This window comes from Arachis hypogaea, chromosome 15, assembly GCF_003086295.3.
Source record: "Arachis hypogaea cultivar Tifrunner chromosome 15, arahy.Tifrunner.gnm2.J5K5, whole genome shotgun sequence".
NCBI lineage: Eukaryota > Viridiplantae > Streptophyta > Magnoliopsida > Fabales > Fabaceae > Arachis > Arachis hypogaea.
In genome coordinates this window covers 14,791,440-14,805,782 of record NC_092050.1, presented here as the reverse complement: position 1 = coordinate 14,805,782, position 14,343 = coordinate 14,791,440, and the positions used below count along the sequence as shown (strand labels likewise).

Genomic DNA, 14,343 nt, shown 5'->3' with positions numbered 1-14,343 from the left:
AAAATTGATCTATTATTGGAGTCATCCTCTAATCCAGGTAAAAGACTGTATATGTTGAATTTTCATGTGTATGCTTTGTTTCTAACATGTGGTTCGACTCCTTCATCTTTCTTCTCTTTGGTTTCTTTGATGTTTAGCATTTTATAGCTGCCAAACGGTTGTTGTCTGTTTTACTAAATGGACTACGATGGTTACAGATCTGAATTTTATCCATGCTTTATTTTTTTTATCGGTTTTTGTTTTCTGTGCTTTTGACTGCTGTCGTTTTGTGGCTCTGCGATGTCATTTTGGAAGTTGAACTACACATGCTTATTTCGGTTTGTGCTCGTAATTCACGTTTCTTTTTTATGAAGCTTCATCTTCTGTCGAGATAGATGAATAGATCTGATGCTTGAATCTTTTAATCGTTCATCTCTGGTTGCTAATCTGATGAAGTTCATTTGCATTTCTTGCTTAGTGATTTCAATTTGCGCTGTTACCATGAATATTTTGTGAACTTGTTTGTTTGAAGTCTAAGATTCTATCCAATTTTCGTCACTGGTTTCACGGGAATCTTATATGATATTCTTTGTTATTGTCTTGGCTGCACTAGTTTTTTTTATATAATTTTTAAAGGCAGGGATAATATTCTACGAGTGAATGTCACATATTTTTCAGTGCTTTAGCTTAATAATGCAGCCTTGCTAGTAGATTTTCCCAATTCATTATGCTACACGTGTTAGTAATTGTATGCTAACTTTTTATTCACTTCCAGTCAATAAGTCAAAGAAACAAGCAACACAAGAAAAAACAGAAGTTTCCACATCGCATGGGGCCAATTAATTTCGGAAGAGTACGAGTGGCTATGGTAAAATTCTTTAATATGAAAGAGCATATTTATATTTATTAAGATTTATGTTTGCATAAATTGAATGAAGATCTTGTTTCGCAGCGAGCGACAAAGGAAACAAACGAGAAACCAAAAAGGTTTGAGATGTTCATTGCTACCCGAACAGGTTGGAAGAGGAAAGAAGTGGATGAGGAAACACAAACTGCTGTTGTAAGAGTTCATTGAATCATTCATAATTACATTTCAAATTTAGGATATGGTAACTAATTCAATTTTAAATGTTTCTTCTATGCAAAAAGACATCCAACACTGCCAAGCTGCTGGTGAAACAGAAGAGGAAGCATTTGAGGCCTTATTCGGGAAAGAACAACCAGGTCGGGTAAGGTTGTATGGAAGATCTTTGACAAAAAGTGATGTAAAAAACATGCTGAAATTAATGAAATCAAGAATCAGCACAAAGAGGAAATGTCCAATCTGAAGGATAAACTTGGACATATGGAGGCCAAACAGAAAAAACAAGAGGAAGAGATTCATGGGTTGCGAAATATGGTCAAGTTAATACTACAGCGATCGGAACCTGGAATGAGGCCAGAAGAACTAGAAGCTTTATTATAAGACGCCCAACCGTCTCCGATTGATGTGAATAGCGGCCATGGATCAACTCATTTTCCGAACTTAGATGTGGTATGTCCTTATCTATTCCTTGTTCCATAGTTTTTTGCTTTCATTTACATTAACTGCTATGGCTGAAAATCATATGTTTGTTGGCTTTATTAACACCGAAGTTGTATTGTTATGGCTGAAATTTGTTTGTGCAATTTTGGTTGTTGTATTTCTGATTTTGTGCACTTGGTACATATGAATTTGTCCCTATATCTAATTTAAGTGTGAAAGTTTGGTTAATTAGTGCATGAACAGTGCTATAGGGACATATCAGGATTGTGTTAAAGGAAATGGAAGAAAGAAACACCTGTATATTTTCATGGTTTGAATGAAACAAGATAATGCATAATTCCTTGAATTCACCTCTTTTGCCGTGACCATGTTATTTTTTTTTTGGTATATGCTTTCCTGGTTTACTATGTCTACGTGTTCCCTTCATTGCAAGCTCAAGTGGGAAAATCTTGTGAAATATTGCTTTCGATTTGAACAAAATAACATTACTGTTTTCTAATCTCACCATGCATGTTAGTCAGAAACTTTAAATTCTTACATTTTGTTTCTCAAACGCTCTTGCTGCACTGAAAAAAACTTTTATAATTTTTGCATACTAAAATCTTGATATAACAAAAATTTCATTTAATTTTTATAATTACGAATGTCATTATGAATATTTTTCTAACTATTTTTCTATATAATTATGCAGGGTAACAATGAAGATTAAGCAATAAAGATTAAGCTGATTATTATTGTGGTTTATTGGCTAAGATAGAGTACTGTTTAGAATCTTTACATGTATGGTTGACTAATGACTTTTATTAGAAGATACTTATGTATGTAGGATATATTTTTTTTGTAGAGTATTAGTAGTAAATTCTAAGTGATATTATGGTTATTTTGATATGGCTATGCTTACTTTAGTGGGATATGTATAAATTTTTACAATTTACTTCATTCTAGTACTTTTGGATCATTATTATAAATATATTTTGGTTAGAGATAATTTTTATTATTTAAAAAAATTATTTAGTATAATTATGTATTTATTTTTATTTTATAATATTCAACTCATTTAAATAAAAATGCAAAATTATTATACATGTAATCATATTAACTATTATGTTGTATTAATATATATATATATATATATATATATATATATATAAAAGAAACTTAAGGCTATACTTATATATAGTAGATATAGTTTACAAAAAAAATGAGGGACCTAAGGCTACACTTATAAAATGTAGGCATGGAATACAATGTGGCTACGATTTACAGGTGATGTAGTAGCGTTGAAAAGCGTAGCCTATTCTGGTAAAACTGGAAGCTAAAAAGCGTAGCCTTTGGTCCTGGACAGCATCACTTGAAAAACGCATCCTATTTCCAAATGCCAAAAGCGTAGCCCTTGGTACAGAAAAGCGTAGCCTTCGAGAATAGACAACGGCTAAATAGGAATCACCCTAAAAAGCGTAGCTGTATCCCAGAAAGCGTAGCTGTAGCCTAAGGCATCATTTTTTTTTATTTTTGGCTACACTTTTCAAGTGTACTTGAATGAGTGTTTTTCTTGTAGTTTCTACTTCTTTCAATAAAGCCAAAACTATGGTGAGAGACTTAGGTCTTTACTATAAGAAGATTGATGCAAGTCCGAAGATTGTATGCTATACTGGAAAGAGCACGAGAATGACACATCTTGTCATAAATGTGGCGCTTCTTGTTGGATTGTGCATCCTATAGTTAAAGTTGATGTTTTGCCTTAAAAAAAAAATCTCACATTGTTCTTGTGAAGAAGTTGCGACACTTTCTCCTATCCTAGGCTTCAAAGATTATTCATATGCTTAGCAACAACTAAAAGCATGAGGTGACATGACGAAGAACACAGAAAGGATGAGAAGTTAAGGCATCCCACGGACGGCCAGTCATGGAAGAACTTTGACAATCGTCATACAAACTTTACTCTCGATCCTCGTAATGTGAGACTTGGCTTGTCAAGTGACAGATTCAATCCATATCGAACCATGAGCATATCTCATAACACGTGGCCTGTTGTTTTAATGGCTTATAATTTGCGGCCATAGATGTCTATGAAACAGGAGTACTTTATGTTGTCATTGCTAATCACTGGACCAAAGTTACCAGGAAATGATATAGACATTTACTTGCAACCTTTGATTGAGGAGTTGAAGGAGTTGTAGGAGGTCGGGGTGGAAACATATGATACATCAAAAACTGAAACCTTCCAAATGTACAGCTCTCATGTGGACAATAAGTAATTTTTCAGCTTACGCAATGTTATCTGGTTGGAGTACAAAAAAAAAAAGCTAGCTTGTGCTTGTTGTAACCATGGGGCTGTTCTAACTATCTTACATATAGTCGCAAAATATGCTACATGAGTCATCGTGCCATTTAGCCTGAGGATCATCCATGGAGAGCCAACAAGAGATCTTTTAATGGAAAAGTAGAACATAGGCAAGCTCCACCATTATTGTCGGGTATTGAAGCTTTAAGTCAGTTAGAGTCTATCGAGAATTCATTTGGAAAACTAAAACCAAAGAAAGATGGTCCATGAAAAAAGAGGTAAAAAAAAGTGCCTAAGTAATGGAAAAGAATAGTGATTTTATTACCTTGATGTACACTAATTGAAAAGCTGTGCCTAAGCAAATCAAAAAGCACATATAGAAGTATATTAATGTAAGCTCCATTTATCTTTATATTTATAATCTTTTTATTCATATGATATGATGAAATCAATGTGTTTACAGTCAAAGTTCATTCTTCCAAAATCCTCAAAATTATGGGTGATGACTGGTGTTAATTTTTCTGCTGCACAATTCAAACAGAAATCAAGATTAAAGTTGGGTATAAAGGTATAATCTAATCAAAATAAAAAAAAAGTCATAGATTCAACCCCCTTTTAAAACTTTTTATAACCTTCAGAGAATAATAAAAAAATCAACATATTCACTTTTTCTTTCTAGCCGTTACATTTGTTAATCCCGTTACATAATTAATAAGAATTTAATCAATAATAAACTAACAAATATTTTTAAATTATATTTTATATTAATTAATTGTTATAAATAAATAATTATTTAAATTTTATTTTTTAAAATATAAAAATAATAATTATTAATTACAGTAATTTAAAATTCACTGATTAAAAATTATTTATCTATACTTTTTCTTCCTATACCAATTTAATAGGTAGGTGAGAACCCATCTTTTCTTATTACATAGTAAAACAAAATATCATATAAAATAATAGAGAGATAACTACAGAAGTCATTATTGAATCCAAGAACAACGAAAATAATTGGAATGAATTCAATCATCTATTATTGTACTGTATATGTGATATTTATATATATAAGGGTGTGAGTGCTGGGTGTATTTGCTGGTCTAACAATACTACAATACAGGGGATTTTATTCACTTGTGAACTATATAAATAACAACCTAACAACCTAACACTAACATCCCCCCTCAAGTTAGGAACATACAATTCCTAACTTGGACATAAGAAAGTGAAATTGAGGCGGAGGGAGAGCTTTAGTTAGAATATCAGCTAGTTGATGTTTAGTAGGTACATGAATCAATCTGATGGTGCCAGCTTCAATCTTCTCACGGATGAAGTGGCAGTCAATTTCAACATGCTTGGATCACTCATGAAGGGTGGGGTTCGATGCCAATTGAAGAGCAGAGATGTTGTCACAAAATAACCTGACCGAATTGACTTGGACTCAAAAAAACTGAAGTAAGCCAATTAACCAAACAACCTCACAGCTAGCATGCGCCATGGACCTATATTCGGCTTCGGTGGAGCTCCTAGAAACTACTGTCTGCTTCTTGCTCTTCCAAGTAATGAGAGAGTCACCGAGAAAGGCACAGTAGCCTGTAGTTGATCGCCTTGTGTCGAGGCAACTACCCCAATCAGCATCAGAATATATGGACAAGGTAAGTTGGGAAGCAGCTGAAAACAGAATCCCTTGGCCTGGTGCATTCTTAAGGTACCTTAATACTTGGTGAGCAGCTTGTAAATGAGGCATCTGCGGATCAGACATGAATTGGGCCAGTTTAGTGACAACAAAGGTGATGTCTGACCGGGAGATAGTGAGATACATGAGGCGACCAATGAGCCTTCTATAAGCAGAAGCATCAGGGATCAGGTCATCTTCTTTAGCTCTTAATTTGAGATTGGCATCCATAGGAACTGTTGCCGGCTTGCAGTCTAAGAGGTTGGTGTCGTCGAGTAAAGAGAGTGTATACTTGCGCTGTGTGAGTGAAATTCCTTGAGAAGATTTGGCGAGTTCCAAGCCTAGAAAGAATTTCAAGTCCCCCAATATTTTGAGTTTAAAAATGGATTGCAGCTTTAATTGAACTTTTGTCATCATATCAAGGTTAGCTCCCGCAATTATGATGTCGTCTACGTATACTAATAGGAAGGTTTCAGAATCACCAGAACCTGTTGAGAACAAGGAGTAGTCACTCTTGCATTGAGTGAAACCATTTTGCTTAAGAGTTGAGCAGAATTTGTGAAACCATTGTCTCGAAGCCTGTGGGAGCCCATAAAGTGACTTTGTAAGCCTACATACAAGGCCTTTCTTGCGTTCGGGATGCCCCATTGGAGCTTCCATATATACCTCTTCATCCAAATCCCCCTTGAGAAATGCATTAGTGATGTCCAATTGGATTAAATGCCATTTACGCACTGCTGCAATGCCTAGCAGAACTCGTACAGTGGTGACTTTAGCTACAGGGCTAAAGGTATCTTTAAAATCGATTCCTGCTTGCTGTGTGTATCCCTTGGCTACTAACCTTGCTTTGTACTTTTCTAAACTGCCATCAGCTTTTAGTTTGGCTTTGTAAATCCATCTGCATCCTATGGCAACTTTGGTGGGTGGTAAAGGAACCAATTTCCAAGTGTTGTTGGCCTCCAAAGCTTCAAGTTCTTCTTTCATTGTAGCCCTCCATTCCTCATGTTTACTGCTTGATAGTAAAATTGTGGTTCAGGAATAAAGTTGGCTTGGTAAATGGAATTATGATAAGTGTGGTTCAATCTATGGTTGCTAATGAAGTTTGAAATCGGGTAAGAAGATTTAGTATGACAAATGTAGTCATGAAGGTAGGGAGGAATACGTTTAGTCCTGGTGGATCTTCTAGGTTGGATGGAAGTAGAAGGTGTGATTTGGTTTTCTATAAGAGAGAGAATTCGGGATTGATTATTGGTTGTGGTTGATGGTTGAGGTATCTCATGTACGGTTGGAATTGTTGGAGCATTAGGCAACAGTTCAGAATCTAATATTGGATTGGGGAGGACAAAGTCATAGAAGATGTCATTGCTGAGTTGAGTATGAGGGCTTTGAGCAAAAGGCATGGTGTCCTCATGAAATATCACATCCCTTGATATGAAGAATTGTTTGGTTCGTACATTGTAAAGCTTATAACCCTTGTAGCCAAGTGGATAACCCAAGAATACGGCTGGATCTGCTCTAGGGTCAAATTTTGATCTAGAACTGGTATTTGTGGCAGCATAGGCAAGACATCCAAAAATCTTCATTGCCTTGTAATTTGGGGAATTTTCAAATAACAACTCAAATGGAGATTTCATCTTGAGGAGTGGACTCGGTGTTCTATTGATTAGAAAGACCGTAGTGGACACACATTTTCACACAAGAAAAATGGATCTGCCATGGATAAATTTGTTCTTGAGTAAAGAACGGTCTCTCACACTCGATCTCGTGATCGGAACCCTAACTTCTTCAAATAATGAAATTTGATTTAGAGAAATTAGGTTCTCATCAACTCTATTGGGAGAGTTCGAGAGTGAGGAAAAAAAGAAATGGAAGAAGAGAAAGAATCAGAGGAAATGAAAGAAAATGAAAGAAAATTGAAGGAGGAAGAAAACGGAAGGTGAGAAAAAAATGATAGCGTCTAATACCATATTGAATCCAAGAACAACGAAAATAATTGAAATGAATTCAATCATCTATTATTGTACTGTATATGTGATATTTATATATACAAGGGTGTGAGTGCTGGGTGTATTTGCTGGTCTAGCAATATTACAATACAGGAAATTTTATTCACTTGTAAACTATATAAATAACAACCTAATAACCTAACACTAACAGTCACCAAATAAAGAAGCTAATTGAGCTGCCTCGACTATTGAATATAATGAGGAGCAGTTCAAATTGGAAGTTGATTTTGGACCTCAAGGATGGCGGTGGCAGAGTCTCTGAGGTGTTGTGCCTCTTTGGGAGTCAGATGGATGTTGGTAACACCAATGACCCCTCCCCTACCAAGCTGCGACGGCAAGCTCAGAAACACTTCCCCTCCATGGATACCATGAAACCCCTTTGCAAGAACCGAAACGGGGTGCACCTTCCTCTGGTCCCTCAGAATGCTTCGAGCCAAGTTAGCCACAGAGTACCCTATGGCCCACGATGTGTACCCTTTCAGACGGATCACTTCATCGGCGCTCCCTATCACTGCCTTGTGTATCTTCTCCAGCGTCACTTTCTCGTACGCTATCTCTTGTTTCTCAAGAAAGCTTAGCACCGGAACTTCGCCCACGCTGATGCTTGACCACAGGGCCACCGAGCTGTCGCCGTGTTCCCCTACAATGTATGCCTGAACGTCGTGAGCGTTGACGTCAAGATGATCGGCAATCAGGAAACGGAAACGGGAAGAGTCCAGGTTGGTGCCGGAGCCGATGACGCGGTTCGCCGGAAACCCTGACAGCTTCCAGGCAACATATGTTAGCACGTCCACCGGATTCGAAACCACAAGAATAACACATGCCGGCGAGTGCTGAACCAGAGGGGGAATGATGCTTCTGAACAGGGACACGTTCCTCTGCACCAGGTTCAGCCTTGACTCTCCGCTCACCTGCCGTGCCCCTGCCGTCACGATGCACAGGTCAGACCCAGCCGTGACGGAGTACTCCGTGGACGCGTGGATCTTGGTGCGTGGAAGGAACGCGGCAGCGTGCTGCAGGTCCAGCATCTCTCCGCGGAGCTTGTCGGGGAGGGCATCGATGAGGACGAGTTCGTCGACGAGGTCCTGAGTGAGGATGGTTTGGGCTACGGCCATTCCGACGTTTCCTGCGCCAACTACAGTGACCTTGTTGTGGCGCTTAGTGGGAGAGGGTGGTGCAGAGTTGAGTATGGAGGTGAAGAAGGAGTGTGTTAGGTCTAAGCCTCCTGGGCCCAGCAATGACACCCCTGATGAAGCGCTCTTCTGCATCTTTTCAATTTCTTCACTTTTCTGATTGTGTTTGCTTCAACGATACTTGCTTATGCTCTTGTTTCCTAGTGTTGGTGCATTTATAATAACCCAATGGGATTGGGATTTGTGGAATGTTCGAAATCCGGGTACAAGTTTGGGGCTGCTTTTTCCTTGGGGACAAAGGTAGAGGGAGCTACTTTTCAGCGTCTTAGGTGGGATCATATTCCATGCATTATTCTAGGTCTCCTTTAATTTCCATAATGGAAAAGTTTAGGGTCCAGTAACTTTTTCAAATTCTGGCCAGCATGTAACCAGTAAGAAAAAGTGAGCTATTGGATTAAATTTCACACCAATCTTACACCATTAAATCCATCATTGATGACTATTTGATGGCTACAAATACCAAAAGTTACTGACCCCTAGCACTCCTCTTCCATAATAAGTGCTATTACTTTTGAGTTTTGAATACTTTCACTTTTCTCTTCCCATGCATGGTTCCCACTTTTGATACAATTCTCTTGCACTACAAATATTTTGTGTTTTTAATTAGGGGATGGTCCCATAAATGCGTAAAATGTCTTTTTGTAAAGATATTTACATGTCGTATTATTATTGGATGTATTAATGAATCGGTTATTTTTGAATTTTAAGAAAAGGACAAATAGGTTCCTAACCTTTTGTCTCGCGAATATTTTTGTCATTGACCATTGAAAAATATTTTTAAGTCCTTAACTTTCACAAAACTTGGACGGATCAGTCCCTCCGTCCAAATGCCTCGGTCAGGGACTGATCCGTCCAAGTTTTGTGAAGGTCAGGGACTTAAAAGTATTTTTCAATGGTCAAGTACAAAATTGTCCGCGGGACAAAAGGTTAGGGACCTATTTATCCTTTTCTCTTGAAATTTTTAACAAATTAGAATAAAATCGATTTTTTTATAACAATAACAATAAACCCAATTTTTTTAGGGATTTAATTATATTTTTAAATTTTTAAGAATTTAAATGTTCGAAAAACAAAAAGTCAGGGATATAATTGTCTTTTTATCAAAAAATTTAAAAATATTCGGTTTAGATGGTATAATTCGATCGGATCAAATCGGGTCTAATAATTATAATGCAGATAATTGGGTTTATTATTGTTGCTATAATAAACCGATTTTATTCTGATTTATAATAAAAAATAAATTATTAACCGATTTAATAAGAATGTCCAATAATAACATGACATATGTAAATGTCTTTAAAAAAAGATATTTTTAGTGTCTTTATTAAAGTGGTCATCTTTTAATTAAGCAATAAAAAATATAAGTAACCAACTCTATTTACGTAGTTAATTTGAACTAATTTTTTAAATTAAAAAAATATAATCTCTTTTATGAATATTTGCATATTGTGCACATTCACCTTCTTTCTTTCCTTTTTTTTTTCTATTTTTCGTCAAATCTGCGCTGCTCATCGCCGTTCGTTGCGCGCATTGCTCATCTCCAGCATACCAGTCGTCCGTTGGCAAAATTAAAATTTGTTGACAATTTTAAATTAAAAATATTTATAATTATGAATAAATTATTAAAATATTCATAATTATAAATGACTTATTAAAATGTAACGAATATCATCGTTGATTTTTTTTTTTTACTGTTTTTGGTCATCGTATGACCGTCACTCTCACTCGGGCAACCAAAAGAATCTAGAATATATTCGTAGTGAGAAATTTCAAAGCCAACAAAACATAACATACATGTCCCGGATGATTTACGATATGCTTACGGAATATGTTGTCATTGATGATGGTCTTCTTTTTCTTTTGCCGCTTCCTTGCAAGCTATAGAGAAACATCATCAAAGGCATATAAATGGACCAAAATAATTCAGTTTTGGTCAACGGAACGTTTTATCAGGAAATCTGTGTATGCTGAGGACCGAGGGTTAGAGATATAATTATTAGTCTTATATTTTTCTATTAGCTGAAATTTTTGGGATGAGTGATATCATGATATGGTATTAAAACTCTAGATTCGAAAAGTCAAGAGTTCTATCCTCGATGAATCCCAAAGTCAATTTAAGTTAAGATGCCGATGTGTCACGTATTGATTGGTCTATTTATAAAATCGGTTAATTTATTCTTTATGTCACAGCCCAAAATGAGCTATGACCAACGCTTAGGAAAATAATCCCATAGCAAGCCTAATATACTTAAATATAAATTGAATAAGAAAGTTACAAATATTTTACAAGTTCTAAAATAAATAGTTATACATTTTTAACAAAAATTAAAATAATTAAGAATGGTTGGACCCTGCCTGTGTCATATGGAGCATATATACATCTAAGAATTCGTCAACAAATAAGTATTCATTGCAGATCGTTACATCTTGAATAGAAAGTCTCCCAGAGACAAGTAATTATTCCTGAAAAATGTTTTTAGAAAAACGGGGTGAGTTTTGCAACTCAATGATTAGACATTACATTTATAATCGACATGCGACCATATAAACATTATATCAAAATAATTTTAATTAGAAAATAATAGTTGATAATAATAAGTGAATCAATAAGGGAGTTCTCATACAGAAATCAAATAAAAAATCCACACTTGGGCGGCTCCACCTCTATGGGTAGCCCTTTCCTCTCGTGTGTCCTAACAGAATAGCAGATCTAACGCGTGGCCTACACATTAGGCTAGCAACACCCCTGATAGTTGGGGTCTGAGTTAGATGCATCTAAGTTAACGGCATAACCGCCGTTAATTACAGTTTTCTAATACGAGCCTCCCGAACCAATTCAAAACATATAATTTCAAATACAACAAATCTTTGATCTTCCAAATATACAAGGTATCGAATCAAATCAAATCGTATTATACTTTCTCATCAGAAATTTTTCCCAATCATACTTTCTCAATTATAAGAAGTTCAAACATATTTCACAATCTTTAAAGTAAGTGAGTACCAACAAATACTTCAATGCTTCAAAATAAATATTCAAATAAAATCAAACATTTCAGAATATGCAAAACTTCATCAAAAATATATATGGTCTCATGTTTAGTTCGGAAAGTATAAACTTCATAAAAATAAATTATTTAATTCTAATAAATCAATTATTCTAATCAATTTAAAATCGTTCAAGGCAAATATAGTGAGTATAATTCAAAGATCATAATAGATATATGTCAAAATAATTATACATGCACAATCAAGCAATTATAAATGTAAAGCCTACTCACAACTTGGTCCCAAGAGACCGAAGATACCGAACCCGGAATGCCAAAATCCAAGGTGAGGAGGATTGAAGTAGAATGGAACGAATGAGCGTATGATTTGGATTAAGGCAGCGACAAGGTGGAGCTGGCGATAGTTTGGGTTAGTGACAGGAACGGTTCAGCTCCGGCGGCACCAACGGCTCTAGTAGCAACCAAGGTTCACCCGAACGGCGACACAAGAGCGGTGACAGAACAACCCTCTATTCACGGCGGTTCCTCTTCCGCATCTTGTTTCTCTCTCTTCAAGCTCTCTCTTCTCTCTCAACAATGGCGATGGTGACTTGGCATGGTAGCGGTTGAAGCTAAGCGACGACGGAGACAAGGCGCGGCGGCTGTAGCAATTCGACGGCGGCGAGGCAGAATGGCGGTAGTCCTTCTTCCGCGTCTCCTCTCTTGTGCTTGTCTCCTCTCTCGGATGCATCTCTCTCGGTTCTGGCCCCTGATGGCGATGCGACGGGAGACGAACGGCGGGCTCTCGGCCGGCGGTGATGAGGCGCAGCTCTCTCTCTCTCCTCGCGTGGTGACTTGGTGTGGACAGCTCCCTCCTTCCTCTTCCCTTCTCTTCTCGTGATCTCCCCTCTTCTCTCTTTTCCTTTTCTTTCTTTCTTTTTCCGTCAAGTTTGGGTGTGTGTGCTGTGGGGAAGAGAGTGAGTGAGAAAGTGTGTGGCTAGGGTTAGAGAAAGAAGAAAGTAAAATCTAGAAGTGGGTCCCACTGGCTTATCTATTTATTTATTTTTTTCTGGCTATTACATTCTTCCCTCCTTTAGAAATTCGGTCCTTGAATTTCAAACCAATATACTATGTAATATTGTGTGAGCAGTACAAGTTACACATATTTACACATATTTTATAGAATTAGACATTGATGCAACGAATAACAAATTTAGAAATTAGAGAAAAAGTAATATGGTGACAATTTCAATCGAAATAAATACAATCACGTTTTGAAACCATAAGTTTAATAATGTGTACAAATATTATGCAAAAATAATGATATGCATTAGAATGAAAAAAAAATTCTTTCAAGAGTAATGATTATAAGAAAGAGGGTCGTGACAATCATGGAATTAAAGGGAAACACGATGAATATATTGGCGACAAAACAAAATCATTTCACTGATGATCTTTTTCGGACCTAAAACATTGTTATGATAACTGTAAGGTCCCACATCGGTTGAGGAGTGGAACGAAGCATGCCTTATAAGGGTGTGGATACCTCTCCCTAGCATGACGCGTTTTGACGAGTGAGTGTGAGGAGCTTCGGCTATCATCCCTGTAGTCAAAGACAAAACTGTGAGGCTTTGTGGTGTACCAAAGCGGACAATATTGTGCTAGCGGGTGATCTGGGTTGTTACAATAACTTGCTTATCAATTACTATAGAAGTTCAACTAATTACAACATAATCAAACAATGCAACATATTTCTTTTAGTTAAAGAGATAAATACATTTAAATAGCTAATCTAAGACTCAAATCATATATCCATGCTTCATGAAAATCATATGATAAAGATAAATTTGTAAATTTTTATATAAGTTTTCTACTAAGATAAAAACAATTATCATTCATCATGAAAGGTTTTTTTTTCATCAAAGAAGTACTTTGGAATTTTTTTTATTTATTTAATTTTTGAAAATACCTTTTTAATATCAAAACTTATTAATTAGTTAGGAGACATGGCCTAGATAAATAAATACATACAAAGATCGCTTTTAATTTATTTCTAATTTGAAAAGACACAATTTTTCAGTATCAAAGAAGAGAAAGAAGATACAAGGCCTAAAGTCTATATTATGTACAGATCAAAATTGGAATATTAGGATAAAGAAAGTCACAAAAAAAAAAAACAATAAGAAAGAGTAGCATCACAAGCAAGAAAACGAAGAGTAACACTCTTATAACCTAAATGGAATATCCACAACATTCATAAATCAAAACCACAAACAATAAGATAGAGATAATAACAGAGAAGCAAAGTAAGACAATAAATTTAAGGTTTGACACCACGTTTTAGAATATATAATTAGTCATAAAAATGAAAACATTAACTGTCACAGAAATTAACCTGCTCTTTTTTCCTAATTTAGAAATCTCTAACTAAGTCTCTTAGAAATTATTATTATTATTATTATCATGGCTTTAGTTATTAAGCATACTAATATAAAAATGGAAATTACTTGACTATAAATGAGAGATAGATAGTGTAAAACATGACAAGATGTTATTTATCTTCTTATTGTCCTTTATGCCAAAATTTACATGTACATTCAACTCATTTAAGTACAAAATCTTAGTTAAACCATCCAAGAAGAGGCCCTTCAATACTTCATATGCAAGAACAGTTTAAGGACAGCACAACAATTC

General features: G+C 35.8%; 2 protein-coding genes across 2 annotated transcripts; both read right to left on the bottom strand.

The window, feature by feature from the left end:
• Window positions 1-6,443: 6,443 nt before the first annotated feature.
• On the bottom strand, window positions 6,444-7,046 carry LOC140179124 (uncharacterized). The gene has a single exon (XM_072217753.1). The coding sequence runs from the start codon at window positions 7,044-7,046 to the stop codon at window positions 6,444-6,446; it is 603 nt and encodes a 200-aa protein (XP_072073854.1).
• Window positions 7,047-7,453: 407 nt separating this feature from the next.
• LOC112749602 (L-lactate dehydrogenase B-like) lies at window positions 7,454-8,782 on the bottom strand. The gene has a single exon (XM_025797896.3). It carries the CDS (start codon window positions 8,735-8,737, stop codon window positions 7,679-7,681), a length of 1,059 nt encoding a protein of 352 aa, XP_025653681.1. The 5' UTR covers window positions 8,738-8,782; the 3' UTR covers window positions 7,454-7,678.
• Between the last annotated feature and the right edge of the window lie 5,561 nt (window positions 8,783-14,343).

Bases quoted from the DNA above. Each gene is read 5' to 3' on its own strand.
- LOC140179124 (XM_072217753.1), bottom strand. From the start codon at position 7,046: ATGAAGATTTTTGGATGTCTTGCCTATGCTGCCACAAATACCAGTTCT.
- LOC112749602 (XM_025797896.3), bottom strand. From the start codon at position 8,737: ATGCAGAAGAGCGCTTCATCAGGGGTGTCATTGCTGGGCCCAGGAGGC.